We start from the raw sequence: 18,369 nt of genomic DNA on the forward strand, positions 1-18,369 counted from the left end.
TCCTTCCTATGTCCCTAAGGATGGGGACAGCAAATTCACTTCCTATTACTTTTGTTTAACCATACCTGATGGGGGCTATGGGAGGAGCACTTAACACAGTCCTGTTTAAAGTGTAAAAGGACAGAAAGCATTCATCCATTTTAAAGTAGAGTGTTCCTATTGGCAAATCTGCCAGTCTCCACACAGGGGACTCCTGGGGAAAGACTGATCTAGAGCAAGTAATGACCTCTGTCCAGGCAGTGTGAAAGCATCCTTGCTCTCTCAAAATGTCTCTGAAAGTATGCTTTTTTAAGGATAAGAATCTTAATGATAAATGATCAAAGAGCTTCTCTGTCCACTCTCCCCAAGTAAAGGGTGTAGTTGGGAAAATCAACCTGAACAGTTTCATCTACACTGACTGTCCTACACAGCCAGGATGAACAGGGTCAAAGCTGAACGCTGTTCTTATAAGCTTCTACTGACCTATGTGGCAGAAGACTGACCACTTCAGGGCTCAGTTGAGGCCTTGGCAGGCAGAAAATTATGACTAACTTAGAAATGAAGTTATCATTCTAGGACTCTGTGCCCTTGACTCTAGTCGAAGGCTGCTTAGCAGGCCTTGAGGACCCAACACCATGAAGACCCTGGCAGGAAGGAAGCCATTCTGCCTAGAATCTTAGGTAGTAGTCACTTAAGGCCTAAAGAAGGGGTGCCCTGACACCCAAAAAGGTGTCTCAGATGGCAGTAGGAACGCAGGAAGTAGAGGTGACTGTGCCGGTTGAGAAATGAGGCTGACAGGGGGGCGCTGCTAACTGTAAACCAACAGCTTTACCACCCCACGAGGTGCTCAGTGGACAACTGGGCTATAAAGCTGTGAGAAGGGACATCAACTCTAAGAGGATTCAGACCTGCCCCAATTCCCATGGAAATGTCACTTCCATTCATGGCCCTCCTGAGCTAGGGTTCCTGAAAGCACAGTACACTGGAGAGTCCTTGGCAGGAGGGGCACACAGTGGGCAGAGTGACAGGGGCACAGAGGGCAGGAATACAAAACAGGCTTCAGAATCCCAAATGTAACTTCTTGAGTCAAGTTCTGTTACAAGGATACACTGCTTATTAAATATAGTTTTAAGCCTTTTTACAAGCCTCCATGCCTAGCTTTGAGCCAAACTTCAATGAAGCTGTTCACTAAGAGCAATACAGGTTAACTAAATAATAAAAGCTCGCAGAGCCCTTTGCTTGGCACAGTTTGCCCTAAATTCAGGCCAAGAACTGGCAAGAAATAGCCATTGGCATCCTGAATTTGTAAGTCTAAATATAAAGTGACAGCAAAACCTCCATTTTGCAGTTAACTAGAGAGCAAGCCCCAGCAACAGCCACCTCTGGGGCAAGCTGTCTCTCTATGATGAACCATACAGAGTTGTCTTTAAGGAAGAGCCAGGCACTCTCCAGAGAATATGGGTTGTCAGCCTCCCTCTGTACCTCAAGGAGAGGGTACAGTTCCCCACTGTCCAGGCTCCAACTTCCTGGATGGCTCCATCAATAGGCACATGGCTCCCCTCCAGGCTGAATGGAGGGAAGAGCCAGCTGAGGAAGATCTATCCTCATGAGTATAAAGAAGTATGTGAGAGAGAACTCCTTAAGAACAGAGGGCAGTATGTACACCTTAATGCTCAGAGGAAGGCATCACTTTCCCATATCAGATTCCAGAGCTAGGGAAGGGCTCCTTTAGCTCAGGAATCCCTCTTAAAAGGGATGGACAAGCCCCGAGCGTCATCCTTTGAGTCAGATGGATCACCCTATGTTCTCATGGGAGTTTTGAATTTCTCTCCTTGCCAACTTCTGGCTCTGTGGGACTGGTTACTATTACTTCCAACACAGTTCTTTGCCATTCCACAACCCTGAATCTTGGTTTCTATCTCTACTGCCTCCTGATGCTGTGTCTCCCACAGGCCAGCCACTGCTTGTAGCACTAGATTGTATCACAGTCTGTTACAACAGCACCCTGGAACTGGTATAAAAACTCCAGCTTCCTGCTCACAGATCAGGAAATGAGAGTATATAGAAGTTAGGCAGTCAGCACAAATCACACAATCTAGTGATTTTAAGGATCGGTTCAGTTCTGAATTTTACTAATGCCAAAGCCTGCAGCATGCTGGAAATTCTGGGATGGCCAGGACCATGTTTATATCCTTGGAGCTAGCTAGTATTTTTGTGCAAGGCCCATATTAGAAGCGAGATAAACACATGTGTGATATTTGAATGTGCAAGTTCTCTTGCTAGAGTGTAGGTGTGTTTTGACCCCATAAGGTCATTAATTCCAAGAATGGTCCTCAGTGTGGTGATGTTGAGAGGCGGTAAGGCTTTGTGGGAATTCATTATCAGTGCTGTCCTTGGAAGGAATTAAGGTTAGAAACCCCTGAGTTAGTTCTTTTCATTAAAAATTGTCTTAAAAGCTTGAATCAGATCTTGAGCCAGTGTATGTTTTCCTATCTAGCCTTGTGATCTCTTACTCCTATGTGTGCCCCCACCATTGTGGGGCCATCTACCATAAGGCTGAGGAGAGCAACATGACATTGAACAATAAACCTCTTTTTCTTCACAAAATTATCATGCCTTGGTTAGTTCCTTACAATTAAAGGGGGGATAGGAATAGTTAATGTTTCCTATTATAAACTTATTCCAGGAAGGAGCAACTGGCCCCAGGGCCAGTTCTTCCCTTCTTCCAGCATCTTCCACATGATTATCATAGTAGTCTTTTAAAAAAAATGCTACTGGGGGCTGGAGAGATGGCTCAGCAGTTAAGAGCACCCGACTGCTCTTCCAGAGGTCATGAGTTCAATAAAAAAAATGCTACCAACCTATTACACCCTCCCATCAACCCCCGCTTGTTCAAAGTTTCCAGGACTTCTTCCAGGTACTATTCATAAATCTTCTGATCTGGCCAGGTAGGTCATCCTGATCTCCTAAATGAGTCCTGCACCTTGCTACCCTGTACCTGCTATTGGCACACCTCTTCTTGCTCTAGCTGTCTGGATCCTCTCCCATCCAGAAGGACCTGGCTTCTCCGCTCTGCTCTTTACCCAGCTCCCCAAAGTCCTTTCCAACTCTCAGCGTCCAGACCAAGAATGTTACTCAGATGCCTTCTTCGACAGCTTCTCACCAGCACACCAGTCTCATGCCTTCTCATTTTTCATCACATCAAGGTCTCTGAATGTATGTATGTATGTATGTATGTATGTATGTATGTATGTATGTATGTATGAATGATACACATGCGGGTATAGAAGCCGTAAGAGGGAGATGGATCCCCTGGAACTAGATTTACTCACATCTGTGAGCTGCCATGTGGGTGCTGGGAAGCAAACTGAAGTCCTCTGTAAGAGCAGCCAGTGCTCTTAACCATGACATGGTTAAGAGACAATGGGCCATGTCTCATATCAAGGTCTCTGTCTGGTAACAACCACAATCATTATCCCCACCATGGTGATTCTCTCTGCACATTCCCCGTGGATGCCACTGGACCTCCTGCATCCTGACTATCTCCATGGAAAAAGTCTTACCTGTAGTATCTGGATTGCAAGTACGTAGAACAGACAGCTTTGGACACATGACTAGCTGAACCAAAGTCAATGACCTTCACTCGGTATGGTTGTCTGGATGGATCCACCAGCATGATGTTTTCTGGTTTGAGGTCAGCATGGATAAGACCCAGGCTTTTGAGTTTCATCAGGGCTGTGGCTACCTGCTGGAGGACTGGGCGAATATACTTGAGGGGCAAGGGACTAAACTTGTTCTGTTTCAGAAAGTCATAGAGGTTCTGCTCCAACATCTCAAAGACTAAGCATGTGTGATTCTTGTGCTGGAAGCACTCATAGGCCCGCACAAAATTGTAGTCATCAGCGCTCTCCGTGCTCAGCCGGGCCAGGATGCTCACTTCAATCTGGCCTTGCCGGGCATAGGATGGGTGGTTCTTTAGGATCTTAATGGCCACAATTTCATTGGTGCCCCGTTTCCAGCACTTGACCACTTGCCCAAATGTCCCTCGCCCCAAGAACTCTAAAACCTCATAGGTGTTTGTCATAGAGCACAGCACTTCATGCTGCACCAGCTGATAGTCACCTTCACTGTTGGAGCCACTGTTTTTGGAGGTGGCAGTGGATGTGGTGGCAGTGGCGACAGTGGCCCCGCTGGCATTATTCTGAATCATGGGTGGATGCTCCTCAATGATCTGCACGCTGCTTGTGTTCTCAATCTCCTCACTCTTGCGCTTGAGTCCACATTTTTGGTAGGTGTCAAGGAGGCTCACAGTGCTTCGACGCATTAGGTTATGTGGTCCACCGAGGACTTGCCCGGTGACAGAAGTGCTACTTGCTGATGTTACAACTATGTGTCCAGTACTTCCTGGGAAGATGATGGTCTGCTCGTAAGGTAGGCTTGGGTTTGGGATTGGCAAGGAGGTGCTGACGGTTGTGGAGGCTGGCTGAGAAGGTGGTATGTTCTTGCTCTGGCTGTACACTTTGCTGTGGGAGCCGTACCCAGTCATGTCCCAGTTGGAACTTGGCTCTACTTTTAGTTTCTTCACACTACAGAAGGCACTTGATTGAAGGGTGTGAGGGGAGAAAACTTGCACATGTGAGGCCATACCTATAAGGAAAGAAAAGGAAAAATAAATTCTTGAGTTACTCCTCCAATAATAAACTCAATTAATTCACTAAGACTCAGATTGTTCTTCCACTTTGAAAGAAGCTTGAGAATGGGGGAGGTAAACCAGTGAGTTAAGCATTTCTGCGAAAGTGAACTTGAGTTCAGATCCTAGAACCCATGTAAGCTGGTCACAGTCACAGGCAACTGTAATCTCAAAGCTCCCATAGCAAGACAGATAACAGAGACAGGAAAATTTCCAGGAGGTCATGGGCTAGCTACCCTGGCATATGCAGCAATGGACAGCTAGAGACCATCTCTCAAACAAGGCAGAAGGTAAGGACTAACACCTAGAGATATCCTCTGGCCTCCACACATTTCTTGCTCATTTATACATGCATAATGATTTAAAAATTCAGCAGCTTGAAAAAGCAAATCAATTCCACCAAGAAGCACATTCAAGTCTCCTTGTTTGTGAGACCTATGGTTCCCTTGTTCTGCCATTAGATCTACCAGCTTTAGGAGGATAGAAGACTCCCAAAACAGAGTCAAGAATAGTCACAGATCATTCACTTATTTCTTGTAAACCAATTCTCCACTCCTATCAGGTTGTATCATGCTAACTCTGAAGACTATATCAAGTAACCAGGTAAGTGTTGCATACTTAGCACCTCCATGTAGTCAGCTTAGCTTGTGAACAGATGCTAATAACCAGGTTCACTGCTCTTAAGAAATATGTCCTTGCACAAACCTCATCACAGGGGCCTGTCAAGATCTTCTGTGTTCTGAATGAGACATACTACATACCATCTGGTATCCTGGTTATCTTGAATTCTATAAGGCTGAATTGATGGATGATTTGGTGTTTGGTTGGCTTAAAACATGTGTCCCCTTTAAGATAGGGCCCAGTAGCAACATTTGTGGGCTCCTTGCCCACTTGTTTTGTCAATCCAGACAGTAATAAATTTCTCTCAAAATCCTGAGATTTCAGGTGCTGGGGAGATGGCTTAGTTGAATAAATTGTTCACCATGCAAGCTAAGAGACTGAACATGATTTTCAGCATCCACGTATGCAGATGGGGGAGGGGAGAACTGGACACAGCTTTGTGCACCCAGCACTGGGGAGGCAGAGATGGGTGGATTCTTGGGGTTTATTGGTCAGCCAGTCTAGCCTAATTGGTGAGCTCTAGATTCACTGCGAGACCTCATCTCAAAAACAAATCAGATGGAAAGTGATTAAAGGAGACCCAGATGTCAACCTAAAGTCTGTAAACACACAGGCATAGTGGAAGCTAAGAGAAAATAGCTATGATTTCATACTTGCAACTCAGATAATCTTAGAACTATTTAAGACTTTTCTGGAGTAGATATATATTCTCTCTCTCTCTCTCTCTCTCTCTCTCTCTCTCTGTGTGTGTGTATGTGTGTGTGTGTGTGTGTGTGTGTGTGTGTGTGTGTGTGTGTTTTCATATACATACATGTCTGAGTATGCATGCACTAGGTGTACAGGGGCCAGAGGTTGATAACAGGTTTGTTCCTCCATTACCATAGTTTCAGAGATAAGGTCTCTCTGCTGAACCTGTGGCTCACCAATTCAGCAAGGCTGACTGGCCAGCAAGCCCCCGAGATCTTCCTATTTCCACTTCCCCAGTGTTTGGGTTACAGACACCTGGCTTTGTAGTGAATGCTAAGGATGGAGCTCGGGTCCTCATGCTTATGTCATACTGAATGAGCCACCTCCCTGGCTCCATGGCCATTTCTTACAATAGCACTTAGAAGGTGAAGAGACTGCCAAACTTTACTGATGCTTAAGCATCTAGAAGCTGCTCTCTGACTCCTAGCATTGTCTAGAGTGGTACTTAACACCTCTCTCGTAACACTGTCATTTGTCCCCCAATCCTCCCTCTCTTCAGTGGACCCCCACCTATCTTGCCCAGAAACCTGAGGTCAGTCTCCCATTCTGCTAGTTTCCTAATCCATAGTCTCCCATTATTCTCTAGAATCCTGTTTCTGCCACACCCTCCCCTTTAAGCTATTTATTATCTCTGTTAATAGTGGGCCAAAGTCTTTAGCTGGTACTGGACAAGGTTGTCCAAAGGCATCACAGACCTAACCTCTCCCTCCTGCCTTCAAGTGTGTGTGCAAGCACAAGCTTCCAACTTACAAGACAGGAAGAGTAACAGTCATAGCCCCCTCCTCACTCCTTCCTTCTTACCTGTAAATTGATGCTTCATGGACTCTTTTCTTCAATGCTCACTCTTAATCCTTCTTCTCCAACACATTAAATATCACAGACCTGTGTTCTCAAGGTAAATAGCTTCCTAATTGCCTAATCCAATGGCTCTTTCAGCCCTTATTCTCCTTAACCTCTCTGCAACATCTGATACTGCTGACCATCACTTCCCATCATCACTTCCTTCCTGATGTTCTTATCTGCTCTAATGTGAATCTGTAACTGCCTTCCTCCTCCCAGTGGCTTATTACACAGGGGTGAAGGCAACTCCTCTTCTTCCTCCCCTAAAATGCTAGTGCTCCCAGTACTCTGTTTCCTCTGGAAGGCACCACTCATTCATTCAGTTTAGGCAGTCATCTCTACGCAGGCAACCCCCATCTGCTTATCATGGGCCAAATTCCCACTTGAATGTTCCAGTAATATTATTTCTGTCTCCTGCTACATCAAAAATGATCTTCAAAAGCTGAACTCCTTGTCATTCAGAAAACACAGCCATCTAATGCTCTATTCTAGCATTTCCACTCTGTTGATAAAATATTTATCTAGTTGCTTGGTTTCCAAAACTATGGACTTACCTTGATACGTCTTCATTACCTCAACAGACAAAAGATACTTAGTCTTGGTTGATTTCTCCTTCCTTTAAAATGCCTTTTTTAAAAAATTAAAAGTATTTAAATAACCATATAAGGTAAAATGTCTCATTTCCAACTCTTTAATTTGTTCTTTATGAAACTCCCATAGCTGAGATCCTTATTACTTTTCAAAAGTAACCCTAAAGTAAATATAGGAACCTGGTCACTGGAATGATCATTAACGTGCCTGTATCTAGCCAGCAAATTTGTCTTACTACATAAACCTCCAAGCCTTGTCTCTGTTCAAAAGCTTCTGATGACTCCTTAGTGCCCAGAAGATAAAGTTGAAGAGTCAACATACATCTTGATTCCCATTCAACCATTTAGCTTCATCTTCAACCACTGATTTTCCAGAAGTCTCAACTCTAGACTGGTTCCACCCCTGTTCCTAGAATAGAATGTCTGCTGCACTTGCTTCATCCACTCCCCAGTACTTCTTGCCTTCTGCCATGAAGTACTGCTTCTTTCAACTAATCTAAAGGCCATGCAGTTTAGAGTCCTGAGCTTGAGCTTTTGAGACAAGGTCTCATGTATTTCAGGCTGGCCTCAAACCCACTATGTAGCCAAGGATGACTCTGAATTTCTGATCCTCCTACCTCTTATCTTTCCAGTATTAGGGACACAGCTGTGTGCCTGCACATTTGGCAAGTTGTTTCTCTTTTATACTATTTGCATGTTTAAGTCATGTTTCCACAACTAGACCATACTCTTGCAGCAAGGACTACAATTATACCTCACCCCTCTGTGTTTTTGCCTCATACGTCTTCATGTCTTCCCATGGCAGGCCAAGCTAACAGTGTATGGTGACCACTGCTAACAGAAGCAAACCTTAACTGCTTTGTCACCAGTCACTCACATCTAAAGGAGCAGACCTAACTGTAAATTAAAGACAAATCTCTAATTTAACCCAAACAATGACTTTTTAAAAATCGAGGGAGAAGACCAGATATGGTGGTACATGACTAAACTTGCAGTGATTGGAAGGCTAAGACAGATTTAAGAACTGAAGACTATTCTAGACCACATAGTAAGACCTTGACTCAAAACAAACATGCTATCCTAAGCACTACTCTGAATCTGCCTTTACTGTGACCCCATAGGTCAAAAAAGACTTCCCTTCTGGTTTAAAAACTGATTCCAACCTTGACCTGGGTACTATGACTAACATGCCTATGTATGTCTGACATGATTATTTTGGTTTGTTATAACCATACTTTTCACATACTTTTATGTCAGTATCTTACTAATATCATGGCACAGAAATATTCTCTATTTATTAATATCACTTAAATATTCATATAGTTTATATATGCTATAAGCCAGACAAGTCCAACCTGTAGCCGGCCAGCCTCATGTTTCTAGTACACTAACGAATGGGTCCAACATATTTGCAAATGGCACTTTGTACCCTGGAAGAAATACAGAAAAGAGCAGTCCTCAGCTTTAAGCTACCTATCCCCAGAAGAGACGAAGCAAAACCCATCTGCTTCAGCTTCTGTCCCTTGACTATCTCTTGCTCCTCACTCAAGTTACTAAAGGAGAAGGGAGAGTAGGAGGAGAAAGAAGAAATAAGCTGATCCCGCACAAAGCTTCGGAGGCATTGGTCCCTGTCCTCACTGTTTCAGAAGTTCTTGGTAGAAAGGCCACATTGCACAGTGGAATTTTACAAAGGGGAAGAGGGTAGCTTATGACTTAATTGTTATTGGGATGACAGCCAGGGGTCACAAAACTGTGGAAATAATCACTGGTTGCCTTGGGTGACAGATGCCCAGGATCAGCAAAAAGACCTGCATGGCTGGAACCTCTCTATACCCATCATTGGCCAGCAAATGCCTCAGATTCTGGCTGGGGCTGCTGTGGTCACTGCTGAGGTCCACAGCCACTATTCCAAGAACTAGACCTAATGTTTCCAACAACCTTTTTACCTTTGTTCTATGGCACAGTCCATTTTCCCTTGGGAAGAAAAACGTTCAAACAAAATATAGCTAAAGTGGGGTTGGGGATTTAGCTCAGTGGTAGAGCACTTGCCTAGGAAGCGCAAGGCCCTGGGTTTGGTCCCCAGCTCCGAAAAAAAGAACTTAAAAAAAAAATATATATATAGCTAAAGAAAGTCATTAATAATTTTTAAGCCCTAAAATCTTTATAAGAAATAAAATACTGGTAGTTTTGTAGCTTCATTTTAAAATAGTCTCACATTCATAATCAAACTTATGCATAAACATTACTCTTTGGAAGTAATTTCTGGAAAAACCTTCCTGATTAGTTTAGCTCCCTCTGAGTTAAGTCCACAACCTTTGCCACTCCATACGTTCAGATCCCTAAGGCAAGGGGCAGGGAAGGGGACGGGGAGACCTGCATGTTTTCCACTCTAAGGAAAAGCTAAATGTTTCCTCTCATTTCTTTATGGTCTGACCCCTGTACTCTTCAAGGTCTACTGACCTCCTGTACACACAAAATAACAATAGTAACAACTTCCCCCCAGGAAATGGCAGGGGGCTGACTGAACATCTTTAGTTTGATCCTATACAAAATTTCAATCTCTGTGTCTTCTCTTGGGCTCTTAGAAGAAAACTTGGCTTTGACCCTCTTTTAGCAGAGGATAGGTTTTAACTCCCTGGAGGGCAGTATGGAGGACCCAGGGAATAACACAATAAATCTACAATAATTACACCTGCTCCTTAGAAGCATAGCTCATCCAGACCTTTCTATAAAAGCCTTGGTGGCCTCTCAAGATAAAGCCCTACATAATGGTTGTGTATCCATTGATTGCTGAGGTACAGGGTGAAGTATCTACAAAGGAGTATTCTTACTACCATGCCACTGGCTTGTGAGCAAGCCAAAGGCATGAGCACTGAACACATCTTTCCATGTTTCTGGGCTTATGGACAAATGACCAATAAAAGAGATTTACTTACAAATTCACTAGAAATTTAGCTAACTTACATCTCAGCTGTATGTAATAGATTCCTCACCTCATGACAAATAAAACATAGTGCCTATAAACCTGATTAAAAACAGTCACACAGAATCACAGTGAACAATTTAAGTCATTCCTTATCACTACAAAAAAGACAGAATGTCTCATGTACCAAAAAAAGGTCCCAAAGGTTTTAAGTGCCTTTTGATAACTTGCATGTTTAAACAATGAAGATTAACTGCTCATTAGGCCCCCCCAAAATGGTCATTTCACATGAAAACTTATGTACAGCCTGTGTTTCAAAAATAAAATAACTATTTCAAAGCATTTGCTCTATAGTCTTCATATGGATGCCATGTACACCCACAAAATTCCATCACACTTGATTCCAGCCCCTATAGAAAATCATGGGCCATTCTCAGATTGTAAATTACCAAGCACCCTGTATACACATGTGTCTCTGGGAGGGGTGTCCTTGGGAGAGTGAGTGAGCACCTTTGCCTGAGATAGCCTGATTGTAGTGGTCTGGTCATCCCATTAACACATGCTCCCCACACTCTCCTCCTCACACAGGGATGAGATGGAGGCCATGACGTCAGACCATGGTGTGGGCTCCTGGAATAGGAGCAAAATCAGATCCTTATCTGAAGCTCAACCCTGGGTAAGTCTATGTGGTTAATTGTCTTTCTTAGTTTTCAAGGTTCGATGAGAAACTCTTCAAGAGTTATAGACAATTTTTTCTGCCTCTTTGAGTCAGGGTCTTGCTACCTTCAAGTAGGACCATCCGGCCTTCAACTCAGTGTTGGGATTATAAGTGTTGGTCGTCATACTCACCTACAAAGCTAAAAGTCTTCATGATCTCGAGTTTTTAACCTACTATTTTTTAAACATGACATTTGTTAAAAGATTGGGTCATTTAGTGTATTTTTCCTAATATATTTGCTTAGTTTTCATAACTTTTTATTTCACAATTGGATGAACTAAAAAGTTGCTTCACATATGAGTACATTTCCTTTCCATTTCACCACCCCAAATTATCTACTGGAAGATCAGACTCTGGTGAAACTACAGGGATAAGTGAGAGTTACATATGATTAATTTTTTTTCATTGAACTCGATTTCATTGAATTCAGCAAAGCTCAAGAGAAGGAATTATAAGTAAAAATAGGCATCATATTTATCAGTATTTAAAGTTTAATTTAAGCTTGGCAGATATGAAATAGATTGCCACTCAAAATCTGGTTATATAGTTAAAGAGAGTAGAGTCCAGATCCGCACAGAGGTACCAATCTCCTCATTTCCTAAAACCTTCTAGGCATATACTGCCTGAATGACAGGTATCTGATGGAAGTTAAATGTTATTTTGTTTCCCCATAATACATAACTCAAAGAATTCATTCCCATACTTAACAATATACCCCGTTGTCTATATCACATTTTTCACATAAGATATAAAACAAGTTAAAATAAATCAATGTTAAAAATATGTCTACGGCTGAGTATGGTGGGGTATGCCTTTAATCTTGGCACTTGGGAGGCAGAGGTAGATGAATTTCTGAGTTTGAGGCTAGCCTGGTCTATAAAGATAGCCAGAGTTACACAGAGAACCCTGTCTCAAAATCTCCCACTCCTCCCCACAAAGGAAATATGTATCTAAATGGAAATTTTTAAAATACCTAGAGAAGGATAAATTTATATAGCCCTTGATAAACTTGTGATTATTTAATGCCTCAGAGGATTGAAGAGTATTAGAAAAATTCTTCATTGATATACTACAGACTATTCATAACTGTAATAATTATTCTGTGTGTCAAATTTGTGTTTTAAAAGAGTGTGAGGCAATTTCAGGTTGCCTGTTTCTAAGTGACAGATTTTCAAAACAGTGTGTACTAAATATCTTTTGGGACTTTTATATCACTTTCAATCAGAGAGTGTTTATGTACTAGTTGTAAATGTTAAATACATGATATAACTCCACCAGAGCAGTATAAAGTTAGCTACAAGCTCTTCAGAATCCTGGCTAGTAATGACAGCAGCAACATGACTGTAGCAGCACTGAGCACTGGGAAAATAAACTAAACTAAACCAGTCATCAGACTGTGTCACTGCTTCTCTATATAAACTAAACTAAACCAGTCATCAGACTGTGTCACTGCTTCTCTATATAAACTAAACTACACCAGTCAGCAGACTGTGTCACTGGTCCTCTATATAAAATAAACTAAACCAGTCATCAGACTGTATCACTGGTTCTCTATATAAAATAAACTAAACCAGTCATCAGACTGTATCACTGGTTCTCTATATAAAATAAACTAAACCAGTCATCAGACTGTATCACTGGTTCTCTATGTAAAACACTGGCATGGGGTAGAAAGAAATTACAAAAAACACATATGGTATCACCATTAGTTGGGTGTGGTAGCACATGCCTTTAATCTAAGCACTCAGGAGGTAAAGGAAGGCATATCTCTATGAATTAGAGACCAGTACAAAGTAGGATCCCATGTCCAAAAAAAAAGACCTCACCATTGACCTAAAGGAGCTTAAGAATCTCAGTGCACCATCGAGTCCTATGCCAGTTTAAAGAACAACTACCAAGGTAAGCAGCACAGGACAGTGTAGTAGGTCCACTCAGTGTGTTACAGTCAGGCAAGATTTGACAAGATGCGAGCTGTGATTAAAAGATGGATGACCTTTCAAAAGGTGAAGCTGGAGTTCCAGATCCTACTAAGAGGATATAATTCATCAGTCTTACAGTGGGGAGCAACCTGCACTGTGTCTCTGTCCTCAGAAGCTTCTGCTCTGCTTGCAAACAGCTGAGGCACATTTGCATCTCAGTAATATATTAACAAATGCCAAGGCAATAATCAGCCTGCAGCGGACACTGCATACCAGCTGCCTCCTTACCATTCTGGGGGCGCTAATAGTTTAGAAACACTTCTAAACACCAAGGCTGCCGGGAAGAGCCAGCTCGCCCTGACCCATCCTCTGGCTGTCACTGCTACCACACATGTAACAATCAAGTTTCTGAGACTTTCAGGACACACCTGTTCTTTCCTGCACTCCAGGTGCTTACTCCTCAGAACTGTCTGGTAAGGTGCATTTCTCCTAGTGAACAAATGGGGAAATGTGCTTAGGGAAATGGCATAAGTTGCCCAAAGTCACTTTACTACTAGCAGGGTTGAATTTGGAATTAAGGTCTGCCTAGACCAAATTCATGTCATTACTCAAGCTTCCGCTTCACTTGTTTGCTTCTTGAATTAAAAGAATCAGACATGAGGCCAGGCAGAGTAAAGACAGACAGATGAAAGCCAAAAAGAAGAGAAAACAGATCTAAACTACAAGGCAGAGCTGACTACATCAACCATAATGGATACCCATAACAACGACCATGGTGTTTATCATTTGTGTCTCCTCTGGTCAGGATGACATTTGAGAAATGCTTTAAAATTATTTTAAAATATAAATGTCTCTTTTAAGAGGCAATTATCGGGGCTGGGGATTTAGCTCAGTGGTAGAGCGCTTACCTAGGACGCGCAAGACCCTGGGTTCGGTCCCCAGCTCCAGAAAAAAAAGAACAAAAAAAAGAGGCAATTATCTCTTTTTTTAATGTGCAGTGAAACAGTGGCCAGAGCACTGGTCTTGAGTAGGAAGACTTAGAGTAAGTAACCTGGAGAGGTTGCATGGCAAACAGGAAGGTTGTCACAATAGCCCAGAGGTGAGGGAGGAGGATCTGAACCAAGGAACTGTCTGAGAAAACAGAAAGAAAGGGGGAAAATATAGGGGTTCACAGAGAAAAAACAGTAAAATACTGACCAGTTTCAGAGCATAGAGGATAGAAAGGAATCAAGTGTGTTTGAGGGATGAAAAGTGGGTCCGCAGGTGGTTAACAGGGGAGATGAAATATGCTAACACACTTTTATCTTGAAGAGAAGAGGAAAGAACAAGTTTCCAACAAGTTAAATAACAAGCACTAAATAGTTAGCTCAAGTACCCAGGCATTAACTTCTATTAAAACATGAAAACAAGAAATTGCTTGATTTAACTGAAGTTAGCATCAGGAGGTACTGGTGTTTGACAGGCAGCATCTGGCACCTCTATGCAAAGTTGCTGTGGGGGCGGGGTGAGGTGGGGTAGTATAAGGTATCTTCCTCGACTGCTCTCCACTTTATCTATTTTTGGAAACAAAACCCAGACCACACCCAATTCAACTAAACCGGCTGGCCAAGAAGCTTTAGCCGCTTTCCCAGTGCTAGGACTGCATGTATGTGCTCAGCTTTATGTGGGTACTAGAGAGCTCAGGTCCTCATGCTATACTGCAGGCACTTTACCAACTGAGTCATCTCCAGTCCCAGGTTGACTCTTGAATGAAGATAAACCATTTTGAAAAGAGAATGAAAATCAATAGGATGGCTAAGCCTGCACAGGATTAACCAAAAGGAGAAGTTGGCAAGGTCACCCTAAACTTATTCATGGATAAACCAAAGACAATGGAATAGGTCAAAATACTGAAAGACAGAATGTGAAGAGATATCTAGAGAACAGACACTGCAAAGAAAGGCTCCTGTGCTGAGACTCTGTGTTACTGCTGACTGTGAGAACCAGAAAAGGCTCCTGCGGGGTGTCAGCTACAGCAACAGGCTATGCTATACATCAAGGAGAAAGTGGGGCAGAAGAATGGACAAGACGTTATGAATGTAGGTGTTGAAATCTTGATGAAAATGGAATTCACAGAATAACGGTGTTTCCCAGGAAAAGCAATGCTGAAAGCATAACAGACGCCTTGGAGGGTACAGACAGTATGTCAAATAGCATGCGGAGGACTCATGAGTCATGGGGAAGGCCAAGAATGAAGTGAAAAAACACAGGACAGAAACAGGAGGAGTGGCTGGGCCTCGCAGGGAATGTGTCAACAGCCCTCCTCTCTCTCAGAGGTCAGAGGAGAAAGGAGGAGTTCCCTCCAGGGAAGAGAAGCACACACCACATGTGCCCCTTGCTTTTCCAAGAAATGTAATTCTCTTAAGAACTTTCAAAGCCTTCTGTATTATCTGCCATAGGCTATGATTCTTTAAATTTTATCATAAGTTCAGAATGATATTTAATTCAGAAAATATCTTCTCCCCGCTATTTGAAAATTCCTCAGACATTTACCAACTTACTCATTCACTATTTGTCAAAAACCAGCCCTTCTTGTTCAGACTCTTCCTTTCTCTTTCTAAAAGTTGTTAACCCTACCCACAACTCTAAGCCTCTAGTGACTTTTTGTGACTCCCCTATTACCCTGAATAAAACCAATGTTGTGCTAAGCCGGCACTTCCAATCAGTGGATGAGTACCTGCAGTCTAAAATGATTATGTCTAAACGTTGGTGTTCACAAGCAGTCTGAGTCTCTCAACTTGGCAAGGCCTGGGAAGGTAGCAGAGAGAGCATGGGTCTCCTACCTAACTGGGTGCCATGCCCAACACTGACAATAGTAATGATACATTCCCAGCAGTACACCCAATCTGCATGACTACTGATAAGATACACGTTTCCCAGTCTCTAAATATGCACCAACAAGAGAAGGAAAACAAGTTTGTGCAGAAACAACTCCAAAACCCCTTTTAAAACTAGAGTTGCGGGGCTGGGGATTTAGCTCAGTGGTAGAGCGCTTACCTAGGAAGCGCAAGGCCCTGGGTTCGGTCCCCAGCTCCGAAAAAAAGAACCAAAAAACAAAAACAAAAACAAACAAACAAACAAACAAAAACTAGAGTTGCAATGGAGACTTATTTGAAAACAAACAAAATGAAAGAATAATGGCAACACTCAACAAATCCCTTTCCTAGGTCTTCTAGAAGTACAGGCATGGATCACCAAGCCTGGCCAGCTAATAGATGCTGGTGGCTGCTAACACAGGCATATCCGTCTGGTACATACAGCTCCTTAACAAAGCACTGCAGCTGGTTGCTGTGATGACAAAATAGCAGCTCACAGTTCTACAGGCCAGAAGCCACATCAAGGCATGGACAGAATTGGTCCTTCTTAGAGAAGGATGGGAATGAGGTATTCCAAGCCTCCCCAATTGGCTTTTATCTAGCTATCTTTTCCTTGTGTCTCCTGTCCTCCCTGTATGTATGTATATTCGGATTTCCCCTTTGAAAAGGACATTTGTCATACTGGATTATGGTCCACCCTAAGAAAGCTACTTCTGAACACCAAGGGCTGGTGTTTGACAGAAAGGACACCAGTCAGTCAGTAATCTCTGCAAAGCTCTCTCTAAAGGTGGTCATCTTCTGAGGTTCTAAGGGTCAGGAAATCTACATATGAACTTAGGAACACAAAATCCATACAGTAACTGTAAGTTTAAGAAGGCCAAAAGCACTTTACTAAAATGTTGTCAGTGTGACATTTAAAATAAAATAAAATAAAAATACACCCTTTGCTTTTTATCCTTTGAGGTAAGATGTTACATTTTGTGCTTTCCCTGAATCCTGCCTTAAATAACCTGCAAATATATTTCAGTCACATATATGGAAACAAGTAAGAGCAAAGTGGTTACACCAAACTGAGTTCTGCCGAGTTTGTCACTGCATGTCTAGAGGTGGCCACACAGAACTGAGACAGCTCTGTATGTGCATGTGAAGAAACCACTGCCCCCATCACTGTATCAAGGCAACAGTAAATAGTAGGTTAAAGACATCAAGAGGTTTGGTTTCTAAATATAAACATGTGGAACAAGTCTGAGGCCTCCATGAAGAACCTTTAATGGACAGCCATGACAATGTTACAGCTGTTTGTGGAGTAGACTGAGGCTAGGAGGGCCCCTTTTCATGCCCACTTTGGTGCTAATGATAATAAGCCTCTGAATTCTCACCTAAATTGTTCTTTTTGTCCAAAGCCTAGTAGGTTTTTCCCCCAGCCTTTCTTTGTTTCTAAGCAAGGCTTTCAAAAAGATAAACTATCAATTAGACAAAAAGCTGCAAACATCCACAAACTGTAAAAACAAAAGTAGCTTCAGTTGAAATCCATGTCCATGTAAGTACCACCTCCCAAACTCCAGAAGGCTTTTGCCCCAGAATGTTCTAAATCAGAACGACCACACTTGCAGTGGGCTAACTTCAGGTGCTGAGTCCCATATCTTCTCATAAGTTTCCTCCCTGATCCCTTCAGCCCTTCCCTGACATTGGCAGGTGCATTGTCCTCTGTGTGACAGCAGCTCTCAGTCCTAGTGACCACCTCAGCAAACCAGACTTACAGTAGTCACTGAGGAGGCCGAGTAGTTGGCTGGTAAAGTCAGTCAGCCTCACATGAATTATGCTATCCCTTAGAAATGTCTTATAAATAATAAACTGAGACTCATAAGCTGGTGTGAAGAAAACTGGATATTCCCAAATGTTTGCTTATTCCTTGCTCAGTTCCCCCCAAAGCTTAGCCAGGAAATCTTTTTTTTTTTTTTTTCCGGAGCTGGGGACCAAACCCAGGGCCTTGCGCTTGCTAGGCAAGTGCTCTACCACTGAGCTAAATCCCCAACCCCCTCTTAGCCAGGAAATCTGATACACTCAGAAACAGAGCTGGAAACGTGGTCTACACATTCCCATATTGGTGTCTTCACTATGGTAGATTTTTTTTCTATTATCTGTTCATCAAAAGGGTGTGTTAAACTCCCTGCCCCCAACAGCTGTCTATGAATGTGGCCTTATTTGGAAACAGGGTCTTTACAGGTGTAATCAAATTAAGATGAGGTCACTAGGGTGAGTCCTAGTCCAACCTGACCGGTGCCTTTATAAGAGAAGAAAAGTCCACATAATGACACAGGCAGAAACTGAATGTAGTTGCAATGTAAGATACACCAAAGACTGTAGGGGCTAACAAGACCCTAGAAAGAGAAGAAAAGGGCTCTACATAGTGACACCTTTATTTCCCATCTGTGGCTCCAGAACTGCAGAAGCTTACATTTCTGTGGTTCTCAGCCACCTGGTTCA

The 18,369-nt window shown here is 42.7% G+C and overlaps 1 protein-coding gene across 11 annotated transcripts in view; it reads right to left on the reverse strand.

The window, feature by feature from the left end:
* Hipk2 (homeodomain interacting protein kinase 2) overlaps positions 1 to 18,369 on the reverse strand; it is a 189,803-nt gene that overhangs the window by 128,694 nt on the left and 42,740 nt on the right. For all 11 annotated transcript variants that reach the window (NM_001429188.1, NM_001108622.2, NM_001429187.1 and 8 more), the window contains 1 exon segment: positions 3,543 to 4,626. In NM_001429188.1, the coding sequence (NP_001416117.1) occupies positions 3,543 to 4,626 (1,084 nt within the window).

This window comes from Rattus norvegicus, chromosome 4, assembly GCF_021556685.1.
Source record: "Rattus norvegicus strain SHRSP/BbbUtx chromosome 4, alternate assembly SHRSP_T2T, whole genome shotgun sequence".
Lineage (NCBI taxonomy): Eukaryota > Metazoa > Chordata > Mammalia > Rodentia > Muridae > Rattus > Rattus norvegicus.